The sequence below is a fragment of the Pseudorasbora parva genome, chromosome 6 (assembly GCF_024679245.1).
Source record: "Pseudorasbora parva isolate DD20220531a chromosome 6, ASM2467924v1, whole genome shotgun sequence".
NCBI classification, from domain to species: Eukaryota; Metazoa; Chordata; class Actinopteri; order Cypriniformes; family Gobionidae; genus Pseudorasbora; species Pseudorasbora parva.
Genome location: NC_090177.1, coordinates 10,382,704 through 10,405,060, shown reverse-complemented (window position 1 = coordinate 10,405,060; position 22,357 = coordinate 10,382,704). Strand labels below are relative to the sequence as shown.

Below are 22,357 nucleotides of genomic sequence, written 5' to 3'. Positions count from 1 at the left end.
TGTGTGCGTGCGTGTGCGTGTGTGTGTCTTGGCTTTGTTTCAGACTGTGTAACTCAGTTGAATTATAGCTGACTCATTAGATGTGTTATTTTTGGACGTCTACCTGCTGTCTGAGAGTAAAGCTCCTCCCTTCCCTCTTTCTCACTCGTTCAGTCTTTAGTGTGACCATGCATGCGGTTCAGATTAATAATTCATGAACATCTTGGACAAAAAAATAATAATACATAATTAGCCATCTAGCACAGCTACACTATAAAAGAAAAACTGTAGCTTTTAGTATTTTTAAAGTTGGAAAAAATGTTGTGATAAAAGATTTTCCGACTACATTCTTACTATGATTGTTTTTAACAAGTATTTTCATAACTTTGCAGAAACGTTGACATTGTGAGCTTGAACGTCTGAAGCGCTTTACCGCTTTGATGACATGGATGATTACGTTACCCTTTATCATCTGTCCATCATCGTCTGAAGCCCACCCTGATGATTTCATTGGTCCGAATAGTTTCTGTTCGGGGATAATTACTCCTCTATGGAGCGAGGCCAGACCGAACTGCCCGAGCTCAAATGTTGTGGACGGGGCTAAGTTCGGCTGGCATCCAGGCTAATTTTTCCCACGTTCTTTAAAAAATAAAGTGTTTAACAGTGTTAGAAACAGGGTTTTTGTTAAAAATACAACACTTTTATATTGATATAGATAATAATAATAATAATAATAATAGATTTTATTTATAATGCACTTTTCATTCCGAAGAATCTCAAAGTGCAACAAGGGGGGGGGGGGGGGATAACAACAAAAAATGAATAACAAGTAAAAATATAGAATACTACAAACAATCAACCAACACAGAAAACAAACAGAAAACAGAGCTGATGGTGAACAGAAACAGAGCTGATGGTGAACAGAAAACAGCTGATGGTGGAAGTCTCTGTTAGCTCCGCAGCACACTGTGGTTCACTCCATGTTTCAGATTTCTCCCAGCGGCAGTGTCCCAATGACATCGCCGAGGCAGGACAGCTGAAGACCAGATGATGGGTCTTCATGACGATTCAAACGATGGGGATCGCCGCAGCACCATGCAGGAGGCAGAACATTTTTTCGGGCACTTCTGTGGACACACCGGGGTCGGCGCAGAAGTCCAAGCCGCTCCACGGTCGCAATGCAGGACGGAACAGCGGCGCAGCCGAGAAGCGGAACATCCCAACATCATGCCGGACGCCGATTACGATGGCCCAGATGACGCTAGCCCGGTGCAAACTTCAGCCACCATGCAGCTTAAGCCCAAGGGAGACCACCAGTGAGCACCCGCGGCGAGAAACATCAAAAGTCCTCCAAACCAGAACCAACCGCAGCAATTCAAACGTAAACATTAGAAGCGGTGGAAAACGGCGAAACGAGGAACAACGTCCTCTCAGTGGCTGCCAGCAATCAGCAACAGCCCCAATTGTAGCTCTGACTGTTAGACTAGTCACAAACATAAGGAAATAAAATAAAATCTAAATCTAATAGTACATTAACATGATCATTTGTGGGTGGAGAAGCGGCGAACAGACGACGCCAGCGTCCTCTCCCCCACGTTCAATAGATAGAGGCTATCTATAGAAAACCTTTTATATTTAGAGACTTTTATAAGAAATATAATTCCTAACACATTAAACAGATCAGAAGGGATATATATATATATATATAAAATATATATATATATAAAATATATATATATATATATATATATATATAAAATAAAAGTATTTCAGATAAATGCTGTTCTAGTAATCAAAGAATCCTGAAAAAAAGAAAAAGTATCACCTTTTCCACAAAAATATGAAGCAGCACACTAATAAATGTTTCTTGAGCATTAAATCCTCATATTTAAACGATTTCAGAAGGGTCATGTGACACTGAAGACTGCAGTAATGATGCTGAAAGTTCAGCTTTGATCACAGGAATAAATGACATTTTACAATATATTCACATAGAAAACATTGTTTTAAATTGCATTAATATTTCACGATATAACTGATTTCTCAAATAAATGCCACATTGGTCAGCAGAGCATCATCATCTTTATGGTGCGGTTTATAAAATGTTTTCAATATGTTGTGAAATGCTTTAAAAGTAATGCGAGGAATTGTGAACTTCTGTAAACGCACGTCCACCTCTCGTCTCAGGTGTTAACAGCTCAGTAAGGTCTTTGTGTGTTTAAACACTCTGTTCTTGTGGTCTCACTCCAACATTTGGCCATGATGGCGGCAAGGTCAGCGGAGGCTGAGAGCGAGTCGGATTAGAAGAGATTAAGACGACGGCTGGTTTCTCCCTCTCTCTGTAATTGTGTTTGTAATCAACACAGAATAAGTGTCCTTGTCTTTCTCAGACATTTCTCCAAGCCTTGCATATGAAATCTCCTCTCGTTCAGTCAGCAATACTTATGCAAATGAGAACCTTCGGGGGGGAAATGTCATTGCTCGGAAGTTGCACTTTTAAAAATCAGGAGAATTATTTTCTCCTATGTCTTTTGATAAAGTTTGAGCTTTGTCTCAGATGTTTCTCCTAAAATTATTAGCATAATTGTATAGAGCTATGCAGTTCATTTGGATAGCATAGCATAGTTTATTTGATTACCGGTTACTTCATATTGAATCTCTGGCTTTCTTTTGCAGACTTTGATCATCTGAGTTTGAAACATTGTTTAGATGTATTTAGATGTAAAGGACACACGCAAGATTGCCCAAGGGAAGCAGGAGACTTCAGAAAAAGTCTCCATTTGCTCTCGATTTAATCCCACTGGTGAATAAGAAACACTAAGGAGATGTTATTTGTGCTTTTGTCTGTCATATGGACCAAGTTAAAGAGCTGATCTTTAGTTTACCATCTACCATCTGACTCTTCCACATCAGTGATTAGTGTACCAGCTAACATAACACACACACACACACACACACACACACACACACACACACACACACACACACACACACACACACACACACACACTCACACACACTCACACACACACAGACAGACAGACAGACAGAAGCCCCGTTTCCACCACAGGAACTTTACCCAGGAACTAGGAACTTTGGGTGGTACTTCGTGTGTTTAGACCGCAGGAACCAGGGTAAAATTGAAGTTCCGGGTAAATATTTCCCCCTCCAAACGGCCCTGCTCGCGAGGTAGTACTTTTTCAAAGTTCAGGAACTTTCGAGGGCGGGACTTGGGCGCTGAACATGCTGATTGGTTGAGCTCACGCAGTTCAACCGGCATTTTTAAAAGTCTTTTGCGAGGTTCGTTCTGCGTTCAGTAAATATCAGTCTTTGCTCTCTGTCTGGTGGCGCGCGGTCGTCTCAGCCATCTCACGTTCAATGTCCGTAATAGCTGATAATAATATACATTGTCATTTTAAATCTAGCTTTACAAGCTTTCTGAATATGCTGCAGCTGCATGCTGCTGAATCTGCATATTAGTGCTCTTTTCTGTCGTTGTTAATTTCCTCTTAGTAAACCTATACATAACCAGCAAAAGCAGCAAAGCTTGAATCTCTTCCATACTCGTTATTAATTTTTTTTCACCATGTAAACGACCTGACCGATTACATTTAAGTGTGTGTCCTTACATGACGTGACGGCGCGCGCCGCGCTCATGTTGACAAGAGAGGAAAGTTCATTTTTCTGAGGGGTAAACTTTTTATTTCGTAAGTTATGAAGATAATGTTGGAGTAATGACACAGCGTATATTGCCCCAGGCAGTTTTTACTTTAACTGCGCCTGACAGAAGATTTTTTTTTGAGATGATTATTACACTTTACAACAAATAGCTATAAATAATACTGTATTAGTCCTGGTGGCCGTTAAGAGTTGCTATGGCTACAGTTAACACACTCCAGCTGCTGGAGAAAACAGCGTTGACATTTTTGGTGCGGCAGACAAACTGCATGTGACAAAATGATTGCGATTGAAAGTCATCACATGTAAACACCAGATCGGTTTGGATAACGTCTCATGTAAACAGTTCACTAAATCTTTCAATCGGTACACACACAAATGATTACTGTCCTTCACTGATTTTGGAGGAGCAGTCGCGCGCAGTCCTACATCACCGGACTAATTTGCCTAATCTTCTCGGAACTTTATCGCGGTCGAAACGCAGACAGCTGCAGGTCTGGGGGGGAGAAAAGTTCCTGTAAAAAAGTTCCTGGTACAAATTGTTCCGGGTAATTTTGGTGGAAACGGGGCTAGAGAGAGCGAAAGGCCTGTTAGTACACCAACCACAACTCAAAAGTAAAGACAACCCATTTGCTACAGTAACTGAGCCATTTCAGCCTTGTGTCTGAAAACAATGGGTTGTAAATTGCATTCTGGTTTCTTCAGAGCAATAAGAAGATCTTGGAGCACTTGTTTTATGGGTTGTTTCATTGGAGGCTCTTTACAGTATTGGGCACTTTGTCAATAGACAGGATGCAGTTATAGTGCCCAAGAAAAGGTTACAGATGTAATTATTTTATTTAGGGACTATGTTGTTGATGGAGCTAGCCTGGTGAGATATTGGTGTCCCCAGTCATCTTAATAAGCTTATGGTGGTTATCCAGGTTCACCAGCAAATGGCAATGGACCATATAAAGTTGGAGAAAATTCTTTTGAACTGTTTTTATGGTTCCAACCTGGAAATCTGAGTCATTTTGTTTGCAAGCAACACTGAATTGTACTTATTTTAATAAAATTAATGTAAGTGTATTTTGTCTAACTTTACTAATAATTTTCACTTTTAATTAATATTCATTTGAAAACAAGTGAGAAATGTGCTTGTGCATAGCAGAGCAGTGTTGATTCCCTTGTAAAAATCTAAATGTTTGATATTTTTTTCTAAAGAATTAGACAATACTTGCCTTTGTTAGAAACGTCCCTTTAAATGTTTTCTAAATATGTTTTTGATAAATATAGATGTGTACTGTTGTGTTCTTTAGCACATTTCAGTTATTTTGTTTCTGCTTAAAGCAGCTGAAATTACTGCGCCACTGAAGAAATCACAAGACTGATGGTTTCCCAAACACCTCTGTCTACATTTATCTGGACAAACAGGCAGTACCGCCCTCAAACTCACGACATTAATTGAGCTGGAAGTTGACATGTCGGACCATCCAATCAAACAGAAAATTTTGAAAGGGCCCCAGTGTTTACACGCTTTGCAAATGTCAGCTTAGTTATTGTTTCGGCATATCAAACTTTTTTTATATTGATTTTTAAGTTGTCTTGACTTGCTTAAAATCGATCATGCATTCATGAGTCAACTAACAGCATTAACCGACCAGTGTCCCACCAGCAGCGGTGTGGATTAGTGACCCTGTGCTTCCTTCCTTTGGACTGCACCACTGAAGCATTACAGGATTACAGCGGCCCAAGTGGTTGCCGGACTGAACCATGTGCTCCGTCAATAGGGGGTAGAGGATATCTAGGGTAACAGGGTGGAGATTGGGGGGGGGGGGTTGCAGATGTTGGAGCAAAGCTGAGCTTAAAGTAGCCTGAGGTCTCAGTCGATCAGTCAGAGAGAGAGAGAGAGAGAGAGAGAGAGAGAGAGAGAAGTGTGCTGTGATTCCATGGGGTGATGAACAAGCCCCAGGGGGCTGAAGCAGAAAGGCAAATGAAAACAGGAGAAAAAACCAAGAAGAAAGATAGAGACACACTCATCCTTTGCTGACCAGCTCGGCTGAGACACTCCACCACGGTAATGGCTCTCGGATGCTGCATGCCGCTGAGGTCTAAAGGTACAGTAGGTGTCTCCTGTCATAGTAACATAGTGACATCTTGAATGCTCCACTTTGTAGATTGTTATGGCTGTCCAGTGATTTAGAGTTGATCCATACCTGTCAACCCCCGTTTTGCAATCTTATCGCTGGAGGTAGTTTGATTTGTAGCCTAGAAACTCTGATTTAAGTGAACTCATGTCATTTGAACGTTACTAAGTATACTTTTGCATCATTTTTACTATATGATATGTGCATTACTTTGCTTCTTTGGTGACCCAATCGAATTATTAACAGCATTGTATGGTTTTGGTGTTGTGTACCTGGAAGATTTGCCAGATTGGAATTCTCTTTAGGCTAAACCAAACATTTGACTTGTGGTATTACCAAATGTGCTGGGACCTGAGGGGAGGGAAGGTGGTCTTCAGTGAGGTGTGGTGTCATTAGAAAGAATGGCTAACATTTGGAGGGCTAGACTTTCCCACGTCGGAAGGTGTGTGTGTGTGCGTTTGGATTGGGGAATGTCAGTGGCCGGGGTTTGGCTCAGGGTTCGTGTCTCAACCAGTGGCTGGTGATTAGAGGGTGACTGTAGACTGAAGATGGTGGGTTTGAGCTTGGGAAACAGGACAGGCTTAAAGTATTCACACTGACAGCAGTTCAAATCACGGGGGGTCGCTATTCGCTATACTTTTTCTTGCAAGCAGTTTGAACTAGGGATGCATTGGCATTGGAATGGCAAACACTGGATATTTAATTGTGCATGCTCGTTTCATCCATTTTTACATTTAGATTAACTTTTCCATAATCTAATGTTCTACTAAAGGCTATAAACACTAGTAATTTAATAATACTGTTAAATGTAATCTGTAGCCAATTTAAAAATGAATATGGATTTTTCATAGTTTACAGTATAATGCCTAAATTCACTTGCATTACCTTTGGGAGTTGCTGTATTGCATGACATCCTACATTAGCATAAACTTGGGCTAAATGTAGTTGCATCGGCAACGGTTGCTGTCACTTTGTTGATGCGATCACTGACCCTTTACAGGGCTAAAGGTTAGATTCTGCACCCTTGATTTCTACAGTAAAAGAAGCAAGGTGAAATCCAACACCGTAACTACACAAAATGTTCGGTTGTAGTTGAAGTGCCAGTAAAATTCAAATGTTTGAGGTTTTGGAATATCCACAACAATTTGGCGTAAAAGCCTCCAACTTCAGCTTCGCTTTCCAACTGTGGTGTTAAAAAAAATGTGTTTTGTGTTTAATCTACAGATAGTATTGATGATAGAAGAATAGCACAGGCTTTGGAAAGATAGCAAAGAAAACAGGGAAAAGGATCAGGAAAGGAAAAGGTTCAATGATAAAGTCCGTTCTGTTTCCCATCTTCACTTCTCATGCCAGAACAAGCCTGTTGGTTTATCTCGGAAGATACCATCAGTAGACAAGCGGTCTCCATGAACCATCTCTATTGTTTTTGCAAGCTGTTTACTCATGTCACGGAAAAGAGGTATTGGAGATGGCCCATGTGTACCACCTTTGAGATTCCTCTGATTTGTGTGGACGATGGGGAATTCACCAAGGATTAATTGTTGATAGTGATGTTTATCTGCACATTTTCTTTAACACTCAATTCCCTAAATGAATGAGTGGATTAGTTAAAATGCTCATCTAGTTTTATGACTAACTGCTGACGTGATCACATGAGAGTCTCTTTCGCATTACCTTTGCTTTCAAAAGTGTTGAATTCACCGCTCTTGTTACTTCTTCTCAGTTTAGTGTGGAAACACTTTAGGGTGTTTATCAATTATGGGCAACAGCTGCTGAAGAGACCCACATAGACAAATGCCCTTCTCTCTCTGAGGTGTTTGGACTGAGGAGGGATAGAAAGAAAGAGTTGTTATTCCAGTTAGAGATCACTGCTGGGTTGCTCTTTACCCCATGCTGCTAAACAGCTAACAACCAAACAGCTCTATGAGGAAGAGACCTCCCAGCCCCCCTTCCACACAGCCACCCTGTCCTGAATCAACCGACTGACTGAGCTTGAGAAATGCTTGAGGATCCTGTATTGCTTGGCTAAAAAAAACACCATTTTCCGAAATGTATAAGCCTTAGACTGAGAATAAATATGGCTTTGTATTATTAGTATGTGGAGGTTAAGAGTTTTTGAGAGTTCTGTACTGTTACTATAAAGGTATTGATTTCATATAAATGCTGCTTGGTCAATATTGGCATTCGTTTTTAATGCATTCAATAATGCACTTTATTATTTATGAAATGTCAAGTCAACTTTATATAGTGCTTTTACAATGATGATTGTTTCAAAGCAGCTTCACAATGTTAACAGGAAAATATTGAAACAGAATTTGATTCGGCTGTACAGTCGCTCTGGAGAAACGGTGATGTTATCAGCTTATTTCAATTTATCATATATCAACAATGTGGGCAGATCAGTGATATATTTGATACTGTTAATTTAGTAATTAATTTTATTTAGATATTTAGTTGAAAACTTTAGTTGACATTTTAGTGTCCCCAACTGAGCAAGCCAAGCCAAAGGCGACGGTGGCAAGGAACCAAAACTCCATCAGGGCATGATGGAGAAAAATAAACCATGGGAGAAACCAGACTCAGTCGGGGTGCCAGTTCTCCTCTGGCCTATTAACAAACAGTGTATGATTATTATTCTGGCAACCTTACAGGTCAGAAATCACATTAGATCGGAATATTTGAAAGTTAGAGACGGGTTTATTGAGGATGACGCGCCGATTACACAAAAATATGAATATTTGAAGGATTGGAGTCATCGAGCCGAAGACGAGTTTATTTAGGATGACATGTCGGTGAGGCAAATTCAGAGGAGATGCTAAATGACACACAAATGTCACCATTTAACCACACCTATAGTAAGTGATTTTAGTTTAAAGGGATATTCACACCAAGTCTGTATTTTTCACCATAAAAACATAAACAAATTTTTTTTGTTTAGAATTATTTGAAATATATATTTATATAAAATTATATTATATAAATATTTATTAAGAAAAGACACAATATATATTTTACTAATACTTATGTTTTAAATAATTATTTTAAGCACAAATATTATTGTTAATTTTATTAAACTTTGTTTTAATTTGTATTAGTTTACATTGAAAATGTATTTTATCGTTATTTATTACATTTATTGAAAGGACATTCCACCTAATAACTATGTGATAAATTCAACAAAAAGTATTTTTGCAATGCAATAATTTGTAAATGCAGGTTTCTTTTTATTTATAGAAAATAATGGGCATGTCAGCATAAAACTTAATTAGATATATCGGCCAAATTAGATATATCGGCCACCATATTTGTATCAGCTGATATATGTTCATTTTTAATGTTATCGTAATCGCCCTGATAAACAAATTTGGACTATATATTAAAGCAATATTAAAATACAATATATTAAAATAAATATTATTAAAAATAAATAATGGATTATTTCCTTCAGCTGAGACACTTCTGTGCACTGTTTGGCATGATGGGTTTGAATCGCTTGAAATATGATTGAAATCAGTTCAAAAAGGAAAATACAGTTCAGTGCAACATGTGCAGCGCAAGTCTCTCATATAGGCCACATAAAATTATAAGAACATCATAATTGTGTGCTTGGGACATTTATTTTAATGGTGAGACTTTTTTGTTGTTGTCAGCTCTCAAAAATTAAACACAAATTTGGATTTAGATTTATCAGCCAATATATCAGTTATTGGATTTCAAATCTGAAGAATTATCAGTTATAAGTATCAGTCAAAATGTTCATACTGGTGCATCCCTAAGATAAATGGCATATTATGTCAAAATTTCACTTTTTCAGATTATATTAGATTTGTAAAAAATAAATAAGATGGAGGACATTTTTACATGCCACTTAACTCTTACACTTAACTAGAGTTTGGTTGCATGGTGTGCTTCAGTGGTTTTCAGCGTGATGATGGGCTGCGGTCATGTGATGCTACATCACCATGGTTGACTGGAGCCGTGTCTGTCTGAGTACAGGGAACGAGAAGGGCGAGAGTTCACGTCTCAGCGGGGGGTACACTTGGAAACCCCATTTTAAACCTTCCCCATATCTTCCACCACACTAAAGCTGTTTAGACTGCAGGCAAATCAGGTTTTTTTCTCAAATCAGATCTTTTCAGGCAGACTGTTCACATGATTAATTGCAAGTGATGAAATAAGATTTGTGTGTCCAGACATAACTAGCCTATCTGCATGGAGTGCTTTGTGTGTCCAGACATAACTAGCCTATCTGCATGGAGTGCTTTGTGTGTCCAGACATAACTAACCTATCTGCATGGAGTGCTTTGGTAACGATGTAGGCGTACCCACGTATGTGACCAGGCCGTCAAAACGGATGCAGGAAAAACGGAGGTTAATCATGACGCTCTCCAAATAAACGCCCCGTCAAGTTGGGATGCAGAACTCCTTATTTTGCACAGGAAAATGCAGAAATATTTGGACATACCATTTGAAAATTATAAATACTTCCCGCATTTCAGACTACAGTTCTGACTTTAAAGGTTAGTTCACCCAAAAAATGAACATTCTGTCATTAATTACTTACTCTAATGTCGTTCGACACCCGTAAGACCTCCGTTCATCTTCAGAACACAAATGAAGATATTTTTGTTGAAATGCGATGGCTCAGAAAGGCCTTCATTGACACCAATATCATTTCCTCTCTCAAGACCCATAAAGGCACTAAAGACATCGTTACAAAGCCCATCTCACTACAGCGGCTCTACTACCATTTTATAAAGTGGTGAGAATAGTTTTTGTGCGCAAAAAAACGAAATAATGACTTGTATAGCGATGGCCGATTTCAAAACAAAGATTTGAACTGTTATGAATCAGTGTATCGATTCATGATTTGGATCGCGTGTCAAACTGCTGAAATCACATGACACTGGCGATCTGAATCATGAATCAATTCGCTGATTCATTACCGGTTCAAATCTTTGTTTTGAAATCGGCCCATCACTATACAAGTCGCTATTTTGTTGCGCAAAAAAAAACTATTCTCGTGGCTTCGTAAAATGATTGTAGAGCCGCTGTAGTGAGATGGGCTTTGTAACGACGTCTTTAGTGCCTTTATGGGTCTTGAGAGAGGAAATGACATTGGTGTCAATGAAGGCCTTTCTGAGCAATCGGATTTCAACAAAAATATCTTCATTTGTGTTCTGAAGATAACTTACCTCGAACGACACAAGGGTAAGTATTTAATAACAGAACAGTTATTAGAGTAACACAACAGTTTGAAATCTGCTTCTTTAAAAAATCTGATTGGCAGCGTATTTAAAACAACTGCCATGTGTGGGTTAAATCAGATTTGAAGAAAAATCATGTCAGATTTCATGTTTTTTTTTTTTTTTTGCTGTCCAGATTTTTATCAGATTTTCAAAAATCAGATTTTTACTAGCAGTCTGAACATGGCCAGAGTGTCCATTCACCATCACTTCACCCTACTTAACATGTTGTGGCCCTCACAGAAGAGTCATCTTGGACCAATGGATGGAAACATTTCTTCCCTAAATTTCATAAGTTGCATTGTAAATAATCATGAATTTGAATTGTGAATGAATGTAAACCGAGCAACAATGTTCACCTCATTAATATAGACAACTGTTGGAGATTTGTCAGATTAGTCCTCCAATCTATGATCAATAAGCATATGTTCACGGTCACTGAGGATGCTTGACCTATGATCTCTGAGACGGCCTAGTTTGATTCAATTAAAGGTGAACTTTGAAGAAGATTGTGACAAATTTGGATGAAACACGGTATACACTACTGTGCAAAAGTTTGGGGTCAGTAAGATCTTTTTTTTTTTTTTTGTTTGTTGAAAGAAATTAAAACTTTTATTCAGCAAAAATGGATTAAATTGATCAAAATTGCCAGTAAAGACATTTATAATGTTACAAAGATTTACAGTATGTTTCAAATAAATGTTGTTCGTTTGAACTTTCTATTCACTTAAAGAATCCTGAGAATAAAATGTATAATGCTTTCCTCAAACATATTAATCAGCAACTGATTTAACTCATCATATCAGAATGATTTCTGAAGGATCATGTGACACTGAAGACTGGAGGAATGATGCTGAAAATTCAGCTTTGAGCACAGGAATAAATTACCTTTTAAAACATATTCGTATTGAAAAAATCTATTTTGAATTATAATAATATTTCACAATATTACAGTTTTTACGATCAGATAAATGCAGCCTTGGCGAGCAGAAGAGACTTTTAATTAAGCCACATTTTTAAAATTGTGTACATGTTTGTGTGATGCCAAGTTGGTTTATAGTTTTGAATCAAAGGTTTTACATCTTAAAGAAGCATCTCAAAATGGATACAATTATGTCAAACGGTGGACGGAAACTTACTGGATTCAGTTCAGGCATAGTGAATCAGTCAAATCGTGTTTGCCAATGAACTGTGGTCTGATTAAGAACACTTTTCACTGTATAGCATTCTCGAGTACTATACGTTTTTTGGGGGGAGAAAAGTTCTTGATGTTTCGTTCTTCAGATTTTTCTCTGAACCACAGCTTATGACACAAAGCTGTGAAATCGGTTTTGGAAGTGTTATTTTTCACAGTGAAAGGCAGCTATTACATCTAAGGGTCGGTTCATCTTCACAGTCTTTGATCCAGACTCAGAACTGGCCCAGGACACCGGTCCAGCTCGCTTCCAGACAGATATTCTCCTTAAATGAAACCTTTGAATCCAGTCCCAGATGGGAGAAATCCTCAGAGGGCAGAAATGAGAGGAATAATCTGGCAAAGCTACAAAGGAGCGCGGGGGTATGGGATGGCAGAGGTGGTCTGCAGAACAGGCATACGAGCCGAAAGCCAAGTCCAGGACGACATGGAGCAGGACCAGGGGCGGAAATGCGTAGTCTGGTACACACAAGGCCCGCGATGCATCATCTTGGAAGAGGTTTCTGGAATCGGTTGTGGTGATGTCTTGAGGAGTTTCTGTTGCGGTGAATCATCTTTAAAAGTTACTTGCGTCAATTTTGAGAAAATAAACAGTATGTTATAAACAGTTATAAACAGTGAAAATTGCACTTCATCTTAATCTACACATCCATTCAAAGTAGTTTTTTTAACGTCTCATCTGCTCACCAATGCTACATTTATTTGATCATAAAGTACAGTAAAATCTGAAAAAGACATATTACAATGTAAATTAACAGTTTTCTATGTGAAAATATAGTAAAATGTAATTTATTCCTGTGATTGAAGCTGAATTTTTAGCATCATTGCTCCAGTCTTCAGTGTCACATGATCCTTCAGAAATCATTCAAGATACAATTATGCTTCATATTTTAGAGGAAATGTTTTTTTTCCATGTTTTGATTAAAAGAAAGTTCAAAACAGAATTTATTTGAAACAGAAATCTTTTGTAACATTATACATGTCTTTACTGTCACTTTTGATCCATTTAATGCATCCTTGCTTTCTTAAAAAAAATAATAATAATATTTTTAGTTGGAGAATAATAACAGAATACATAAAACTGATGAAACGTATACCTTGAATGAAATTGAATCCATTTCAGAAAAACTAAAAAATCTAATGCATACATGTAAACGTAAATGTTCCTCTGCCAAGTAAACATTATGATAAATATTGTCACAAGATATTGCTTGATTAAAAAATAAGAGTAAAATATTTATTTAGCATTTTATGCGATACCATAGAACACTGGTAATAGTTTTTTACTTTATATTACCCTTATAGACTTTACAGAAAGCATATTTCATTATTTTTTGCATCATAACATGGTATTTTACCATACAAATTTACAAAATATTTAAGTGCGTAGTGTGCTTTTCTTAGAGACGCACGCACGCACACAGACACAGAGTTGTGCTCTATTGAGTTTGTGACCTAGATTGCTCTGCATTAATGCTGGTGACAGGAACATCTCATATAGAGGAGCTGTACGTCTATTCACTCGCATTATAGTGAAAAGTGCCTGCAGCATCCCAACCAGACAGACACTCTGTGTCTATTCATAACTGAGGGGTGTGTGCGTGTGTGTATGAATCAAAAAACACAGCTTATTTTAAATGTCTGTCGATGGAAAGATAGCTAGCTATGTCATTTACCAGCCACTGTAAACCCGAATAAGCTGACAAAACTTGAGGCAATTGCAATTTATTTTGTAATCATACATTTAAATTGCTCTGAACTTGAAATATTTAAGTAAGCAAATTCATACATTTAACTTAAATTGATCATGTAATTGTAATTTTTTTTTAGTAGTGGAAACTTGACTAGCTTTAAAGGGTTACTTCAGCGATTAGCATATGGCTTTCTATCAGTAGAAACCCTGGAGTATATTCGAATGATCATGCTCCCTCCTCTCATATCTCCCTGAGACGAGAGATTTATGCATTTTATTTCTGGAAAAATTACTCCGGTGACTAGGGCTGCACGTTTTCAAGTTTTTCATTAACCGTTAACCGAGGCCCTTAGCGGTTAATACTCGGTTAACCATAGTGTGCGTCAGGGTTATTTTTAGTTTATTAATTTGATGACCACCATCTCCGTAGTGAACGCGCCTATAGAGAGAAATGCACATCATGGATTACACAATCAGAGAGTAACCTATTTCTTTTCGTTTTAAATTGTTAAAAGACATTTCAAGTTTCTTAAGATCTATTTCATGTCTGCGAGGCGTACGCTGAGTTTCGTTAAATTAGGATGAGATGCGCTCCAGTTCACGAGCAATGCAAGTGGCCGCGAGGGCGCCTGCACGATTAGAGCATGTAACGTTAGTAAAATATGCAGCCGAGAATGATACACACAGACTCAGCGTTTGACTCGCGCGGCTGAGCCTCTCCCGGCAGAGAGTTCAAGCATCTGTGGTCTCGTCCCTTCAGCTCTGGCCATCTTGCTTTCAGTCCGCGATTAGCTTTTTTGTTTTTTTCATTACAGTTAAAGTAACGTCTGCTTTTCTCTAGTCATTCACAAGTTTCTCACTTCAAACTTTCTTTCTTCTGATCCGTTATGCACAGCGCGCGCGGCTCCCGCTCTGCTTCTGCCCTAATGCGACTTTTAGTCCAGTGCGACGTATGTTATTTTCCTCTTCATGACGCATATTTTGACTGATGCGACTCATACTCCGGAGCAACTTATAGCCTGAAAAATGCGGTAAGCACTGCATTGCAATACTTGCATTTTGCCCCGTCACTCTCATTTTTAAAGTGCTCCCACGCTTTCTTTGCCCGCTTAGAAAGCTGGTCATGACTTCTTGTGGATACTACCCTAACCCTATGGATACTACAAATGTCTGGGAGCGCTCTGGCGGTCTATAGGGGTGCAAACATATATTACAACTAAATTCAAGGCACGTCATTGACGCCACTTAACCGAGCAAAATGTTTCAATCGGTTACGCAATTTTTAACGGTTAATCGGTCAATCGGTTAACCATGGACACCCCTACCGGTCGTTGATTTGTAAAATGTTTGGCCAGAGGCTAAAACTACAGCCAGCAGAGGGAGCTATTTCCGGATGTTTTCAACTCACAAATGGGGGATGGAGTCACACTCACAGCTCGGCTCAGGCATTCATGGAAACGGTGCGGCCAGTGGAGCAAAAAAAAATATTTTATCTTCTCAAGTTAATTACTATGAAAGTTAATCTTCCAAAGGCATGAACTGAAAACGCACCAGACTGAACATGCGTTGAGAACTACTGCCGCGAGCGTGGACGCGTTTACCTCAGCTCTCATCACGATGCGTGTAATCTGACTCCTGCTGCGTTTGTGCTGACACTTCCTCAGCGGCTAAATCATGATATATTGAACAGACACGTTCAGTTTTTAATTGTAGTGTCTGTCCTCTAACTGAACTGATTTTATGAAGATGAATGCGGTGGTGGGAAAGTAAAAGTGATTCAGAAATGGTGGCTTTGGTAGTGGCCTCACAGGGCAGCGAAGCATTCTGGGAATTGTTGTCTTTCATCTCCATGAGACAAAAATACATTTTCTGTCTTTTCTCAGTCTAGAAAGCACCAGATTCAAAAATAATTTCACATTTCTACTACGTTAATGACCCAGTTTAAATACAGATTCATCTTCCCAGCGCTGAAGTACCTCTTTAACTAGCTTATTCAATCAATGCTACCGTGCTAATCGTTTACACAGTGCTTTGGTAGCATTAGCGTAGCATAGCTTTTGCTGAATAAGGACATTCATATATTTGTTCTCAAGCTAGATCATGCTATAACCCACTCCCCCCATAACACTTAATTTTGGCATCTACTGTCCCTTAAATAGAAATCCCTGCCCAGTTTATGTTAAATTTAAGTTTGTCTAAATTAAACTAAACAAGTTCATTAAACTCAAAACATTGAAACAATTCAGATTACCTTAACTGTGTCAGTTTTGAAAACTCAAAAGAAAAAAGTTTTAAATACTCATAAAAGTTGATTAGTTTACACTCATTTGTTTAATTTGAGTTGGCTCTACTCAAACAGATTCATTATTTTGGGTTTAAAGTGCAGCTAACTGGATCTGCAAGCCAAAACTGCTGTATAGTTATGGGCTGCGTCTGAAGTCACACACTCTGGAGTAGGTACTTATTTTGTACTTTGCAACCACTAAGAAAAGTATGATCTATAGTATGCATGTGTGTAGTATGAATGTAATCTGGACGTACTACATTAGCCATGTTGTCATGATCATGTGAACGACCAGAGTCAGCTGCACACACTGTTTTCCACCAACTATAAGGGTGCTATTTGAGGCTTTACCACCCTCAGATGCTGCCGAGGTTTGCTTAAAGCTTCATGAATCAGGTGTTTGCTCCATTAAGACCTTTAGTCTCTCACACTGATCCATTAGCCACTGGCAGATTGCAGCATTGTTTTGCTAATGTTTGGCTACTCGAGGTTATTTGCACTTCACACCAGTTGCAGTAGCTTCTATGAGAGCGTTTGAGGAAGTGATTAGAGTAGGTTTATCAGCTAAGTTAAGAGTTAAAGGCCCCGATCTAGGCCTATTGTTTCACCTGGTGTAGACTGATTGTCTTGATAAATCTTATAAAGTCAAGAGAATGTGCAATAAAGTTTAACGACAGTTAAAAATGGTAAGTGGTCGCGTCAGTCGCATGGTCCAAAAGGGTTGTCTCTGGTCTCTTAATGAGTCATGGGTGTGTTTTGGGCGTATCGTGCAATAAACCAATCAGAGTCTCATCTCCCATTCCCTTTAAAAGCCAGTTGTGCTCGCGCCATGTTTACATTTACAATTGGAATTTGTGAGTGGAAAGACTGAACGCTTCTCTAGAGAGGAATCTTTTATTTTTAATATTTAAAAATGTGTGTGTGCTGCTGCTCGTCCCTGTGTGTAATAATCTATTACATATGATAACTGTATAATCATAAGATTACTGTATAATCTTTAATAATGTGTAATAAAGAGTGTAAACGTGCGTTGCACCCAGTGTTACATTGCGCAGGGTGTATGATAGGTCCCAATATCTATCAAAATTTAGCGGATGTCTGGAAATCACATTTTTAAAACCTAATATATTGTGTACCTATAATATTTTCAGGACTCCACATTTATCGTTCTTATTATTTTCCCTTCATTGTTTACTTTAAACAGGCTAATTAATTAGTAAACATGTACTAATTAACACAGTCTAGTAGTAAGATATTATGTCCAGATTGTCCTCTACTGTATGAATGATGTGTTTGTCCCTTCTCTCTGCAGCGCTGTCTAATCTGGACGTTGAGAGTAAGCTGAGCGGACACTATCAGGCCCAGTGGCACCTGCAGAGGAACGTGTTCCTGCCCTCGACCCGGCCCGCGTGCGTCGAAGAGCTGCATCGAAATGCCAAGCAGAGTCTGCGGGCGCTGTACAGAGGTTTGAGACCTTTACACATCACTATCGCTCCGTTATCAATCACCATACACTTCATCCTGTGAACACCTTCATTCACATCTCATCTGAGCAAAGCCGTTTGGGTTATTGTTGAGAATCCTCCATTGAGTGGTGGAGTGGTAGACACTGACCGCCCTCTAGTGGAGGAAGATGAAGCGCCATGTCTGGATGATGAGATTTATGCTAAATGCCCAGTATTGTTTTTTTTAAGATAGATATTACTTATAGCATTGTAATATATTATATTATTTGTGAATTTTTTATATTTTGTTTCATTTTAATTTGAGTTTAAGTTCATTTTGGTACGTGCTTTTGTCATTTTTATTAGTTTTAGTTTTAAAGTATTTCTATGTAGATTTAATTTATTTCATTTCCGTTTAAGTACTTTTAGAGCTTCAATAGTATAGTATTTTTAGTTGTATAGTCATTTAATGCGTTCTTTTATAGTCACAAGTGCTTTTTCCCCCCTTTTTAAAAAAAGTATTTCTATGTAGATTTAATTGAGGTAATTTCAGTTTTCCATTTCATTTATTTGCCAAGGCAACTACATTTTTCATCTATTATTCTTAATTTATTTTTTATTTCAGTTTTGTTTCAATTAACAAAAGAGATTTAAGTTTTTTTACAATAACAATCCTGTGAATATGAGGACAGGATTTTTCCTTTTTAGTTTTAATTTTTTGATTTTTAGTAATTTTTGTCAATTGTTTTGAATTTATATATATATATATATATATATATATATATATATATATATATATATATATATATATATATATATATATACTTTTTTTAATAGTTGTATTAGTTTGGGTTAGATACTAACAAGATAGTATTTTTAATTTTAGTTTATGTAATTGTATTAAAAAAATGTAATTGTTTTTTGTTTCTATATAGCTTTAATTTATTTTTATTTCAGTTTAAGCAATTTTAGTACTTCCAGTTAGTTTCCAATGCAATATTTTAAATCTTTAAAAAAAATAAAAGTTTTTCATCTAATATTCATCATTTATTTAATTTCATCTTTATTTCAATTACCGGAAATTATTTTAATAGGTTTAGTTTTCATAACACTGTACATAACAGGATAGAACTATTAAAACTATAATATAAAAATGTTCATTCTTAAAACTGAGTAGATTTACAGTATAAGCAAAAGTAAAAACCAGCAAAAGAATGTCAGACGACATAATAATAAGCCAAACGCTATAATAAAATGTAAATATTGACATTTCCACTTTACATATCAATAAAAGGAGCAATGATAAAACCACTGAAAGAAAGACAAATACAAAACATCATGATTATACGTTCCAAAGTGTGAATTATGATTTTATATAACTCACACTATGCTACAGTGCCTTGCGAAAGTATTCGGCCCCCTTGAACTTTGTGACCTTTTGCCACATTTCAGGCTTCAAACATAATGATATGAAACTGTAATTTTTTGTGAAGAATCAACAATAAGTGGGACACAATCATGAAGTGGAATGAAATTGATTGGATATTTCAAACTTTTTTAACAAATCAAAAACTGTTAAGTTAATACTTAACTTAAGTGAATACTTTCTTGCGGCAACTTTTGCTGCGATTACAGCTGTAAGCCGCTTGGGGTATGTCTCTATCAGTTTTGCAGATCGAGAGACTGACATTTGTGCCCATTCCTCCTTGCAGAACAGCTGGAGCTCAGTAAGGTTGGATGGAGAGCGTTTGTGAACAGCAGTTTTCAGTTCTTTCCACAGATTCTCGATTGGATTCAGGTCTGGACTTTGACTTGGCCATTCTAACACCTGGATATGTTTATTTCTGAACCATTCCATTGTAGATTTGGCTTTATGTTTTGGATCATTGTCTTGTTGGAAGACAAATCTCTGTCCCAGTCTTTTGCAGACTCCATCAGGTTTTCTTCCAGAATGGTCCTGTATTTGGCTCCATCCATCTTCCCATCAGTTTTAACCATCTTCCCTGTCCCTGCTGAAGAAAAGCAGGCCCAAACCATGATGCTGCCGCCACCATGTTTGACAGTGGGGATGGTGTGTTCAGGGTGATGAGCTGTGTTGCTTTTACGCCAAACATAACGTTTTGCATTGTTGCCAAAAAGTTCAATTTTGGTTTCATCTGACCAGAGCACCTTCTTCCACATGTTTGGTGTCTCCCAGGTGGCTTGTGGCAAACTTTAAACAACACTTTTTATGGATATCTTTAAGAAATGGCTTTCTTCTTGCCACTCTTCCAGAAAGGCCAGATTTGTGCAGTATACGACTGATTGTTGTCCTATGGACAGAGTCTCCCACCTCAGCTGTGGATCTCTGCAGTTCCTCCAGAGTGATCATGGGCCTCTTGACTGCATCTCTGATCAGTCTTCTCCTTGTATGAGCTGAAAGTTTAGAGGGAGGGCCAGGTCTTGGTAGATTTGCAGTGGTCTTGATCTCCTTCCATTTCAATATTATCGCTTGCACAGTGCTCCTTGGGATGTTTAAAGCTTGGGAAATCTTTTTGTATCCAAATCCGGCTTTAAACTTCTCCACAACAGTATCTCGGACCTGCCTAGTGTGTTCCTTGTTCTTCATGATGCTCTCTGCGCTTTAAACGGACCTCTGAGACTATCACAGTGCAGGTGCATTTATACGGAGACTTGATTACACACAGGTGGATTCTATTTATCATCATTAGTCATTTAGGTCAACATTGGATCATTCAGAGATCCTCACTGAACTTCTGGAGAGAGTTTGCTGCACTGAAAGTAAAGGGGCCGAATCATTTTGCACGCCCAATTTTTCAGTTTTTGATTTGTTAAAAAAGTTTGAAATATCCAATAAATGTCATTCCACTTCATGATTGTGTCCCACTTGTTGTTGATTCTTCTCAAAAAAATTACAGTTTTATATCTTAACGTTTAAAGCCTGAAATGTGGCAAAAGGTCGCAAAGTTCAAGGGGGCCAAATACTTCCACAAGGCACTGTATTTCTGATTATTAGTGGTGCTGGCCCCACTTTATATTAGGTGGCCTAAAGTACTATGTACTTATGTCAAAAAAATAAGTACAATGTACTTACTGTGTTCAAATTGTGTTGCAAAGCACTTTAGCTGATATTGAGGTGGGATACGGGTAGAGTTAGGGACAGGTGTGGTGATATGGGTCAGTTTAAGGGTAGGGTTAGGTGTAAGGGAAGTGTCAAAAGTGTAATTACAAATGTAACTACAGAAATTAATTACAGACGTAATAACATGCAGGTATTTTTAAAATATAAGTACAATGTAAAAACTTGTATGTACACACTAAGTGCATTGTTTCAAATTATTAATTACAATGTTAGTACATAGTAGTTAAGGCCACCTAATATAAAGTGGGTCCGTGGTGCTTGCATGCATCACTGTTATCATACTGTCCTTATTTAAGGCTAGTGATTTGAACTGACTATTTGTGTTCGAGACAGGATTTATTCCTCTCCTTGTTGATAGAAATGACTTGCGGGTGTATTTGTCTTGTGATCAGACCAGCAGCAGAGGCAGGAGGTCAGTGAGAGACAGCGGCGGGTGACCATCTCCATCTCCGTGGCTCCGCCCATCATGCCCAGCTACCCGTCGCCCCGCGCCCACAGGAGACGGCAGCAGAGAGAGAGACACCTGACGACGGTAAACATGTGACCACACACCTGATCTGTGGTGCCATATCTTGTAGACAGCGTGATGATGATGAAAGTGTGTCTGTGTGTTTAGGAAAGGACAGAGAGAGACATAGAAACTCAGACAACACAAACACAGGTAAAACGCACAGCTGTGTGTCACGCCGCACTGCATGGAGATGTTTTATTTCTTCCGAATGAATACACTATTGTTGCCTTTTATTTGTGTTTTTCTTTTTCCTTCAAATATCCCCTTGTGTAAAAGAAGTAGGCTACACTTTGGTATACTTTTAAAAAGAGGGCTTATTATGGAAATACAATACTTTAAAAGCATGTGTAGCTCTCTTGGTTGAAAGCAAAGTATGAAAGTATGAAATAAGAAAAGAGTATAAGGTAACGCTATATTTTAAGGTGACGTAATTGCACGTTATTACATGTACTTACTATAGTAATAAGAATAAATTATATCGGAGTGTATTCACACTGTGCAAATAGCGTGCCTTGCTGGCAAGTGCTGTTCGTACTAGCTCCGCCTAACAATGCCTGGCTGTGCCAAACAACAGTTAAAAAAACCGCCCATAGTTCAACGTCCTCAGTGGCGCGTAATACGTATGCATGGCTAATAGATCACTGTTTTGTCGCGATCAACACAGCTTCGAATCCGCCTTTTGCAGAGCTTGCTCTTCTCTCTTTTCTCATCAAAAATCACATCGGAAAGGCATATTTTTTCAATAAAAATTAAGAAAATGGTGTAAATGTTGAAATAGTGCCATACAAAATGTTTAATAATAATGAATGCATTGATTATTAATGGGCCGCCGCGCGCCTTCCCAGGATTCTCTCACTTTCAAAAAATCACAAAAGGCTTCATGGAGGTTGCACACCGGATTTTAATTAGTGCTCCATGACGGAAAACGGGTCAGATGCGGTTTAACGCACTACGGGTACGGGCGGGTGCGGATTTACAAAATCGGACCCGTGCAGGACTCTGGGTTAGGGATAGGTGTATGAAGGGCTTTTAGTGTTCCTTTAAGACTGCATCCATTT

The 22,357-nt window shown here is 38.2% G+C and overlaps 1 protein-coding gene across 8 annotated transcripts in view; it reads left to right on the top strand.

Moving 5' to 3' along the window:
* The window catches only part of nhsa (Nance-Horan syndrome a (congenital cataracts and dental anomalies)), a 149,317-nt gene that overhangs the window by 102,475 nt on the left and 24,485 nt on the right, over positions 1 to 22,357 (top strand). For 5 of the 8 annotated variants that reach the window (XM_067445557.1, XM_067445560.1, XM_067445559.1 and 2 more), the window contains exons 2-4: positions 17,514 to 17,666; positions 21,181 to 21,320; positions 21,405 to 21,449. In XM_067445557.1, coding sequence (XP_067301658.1) covers positions 17,514 to 17,666; positions 21,181 to 21,320; positions 21,405 to 21,449 — 338 coding nt within the window. Of the gene's footprint in view, positions 1 to 5,696; positions 5,754 to 17,513; positions 17,667 to 21,180; positions 21,321 to 21,404; positions 21,450 to 22,357 lie in introns of those variants that run through there. The other 3 variants (XM_067445558.1, XM_067445562.1, XM_067445563.1) reach the window with 2 other exon arrangements.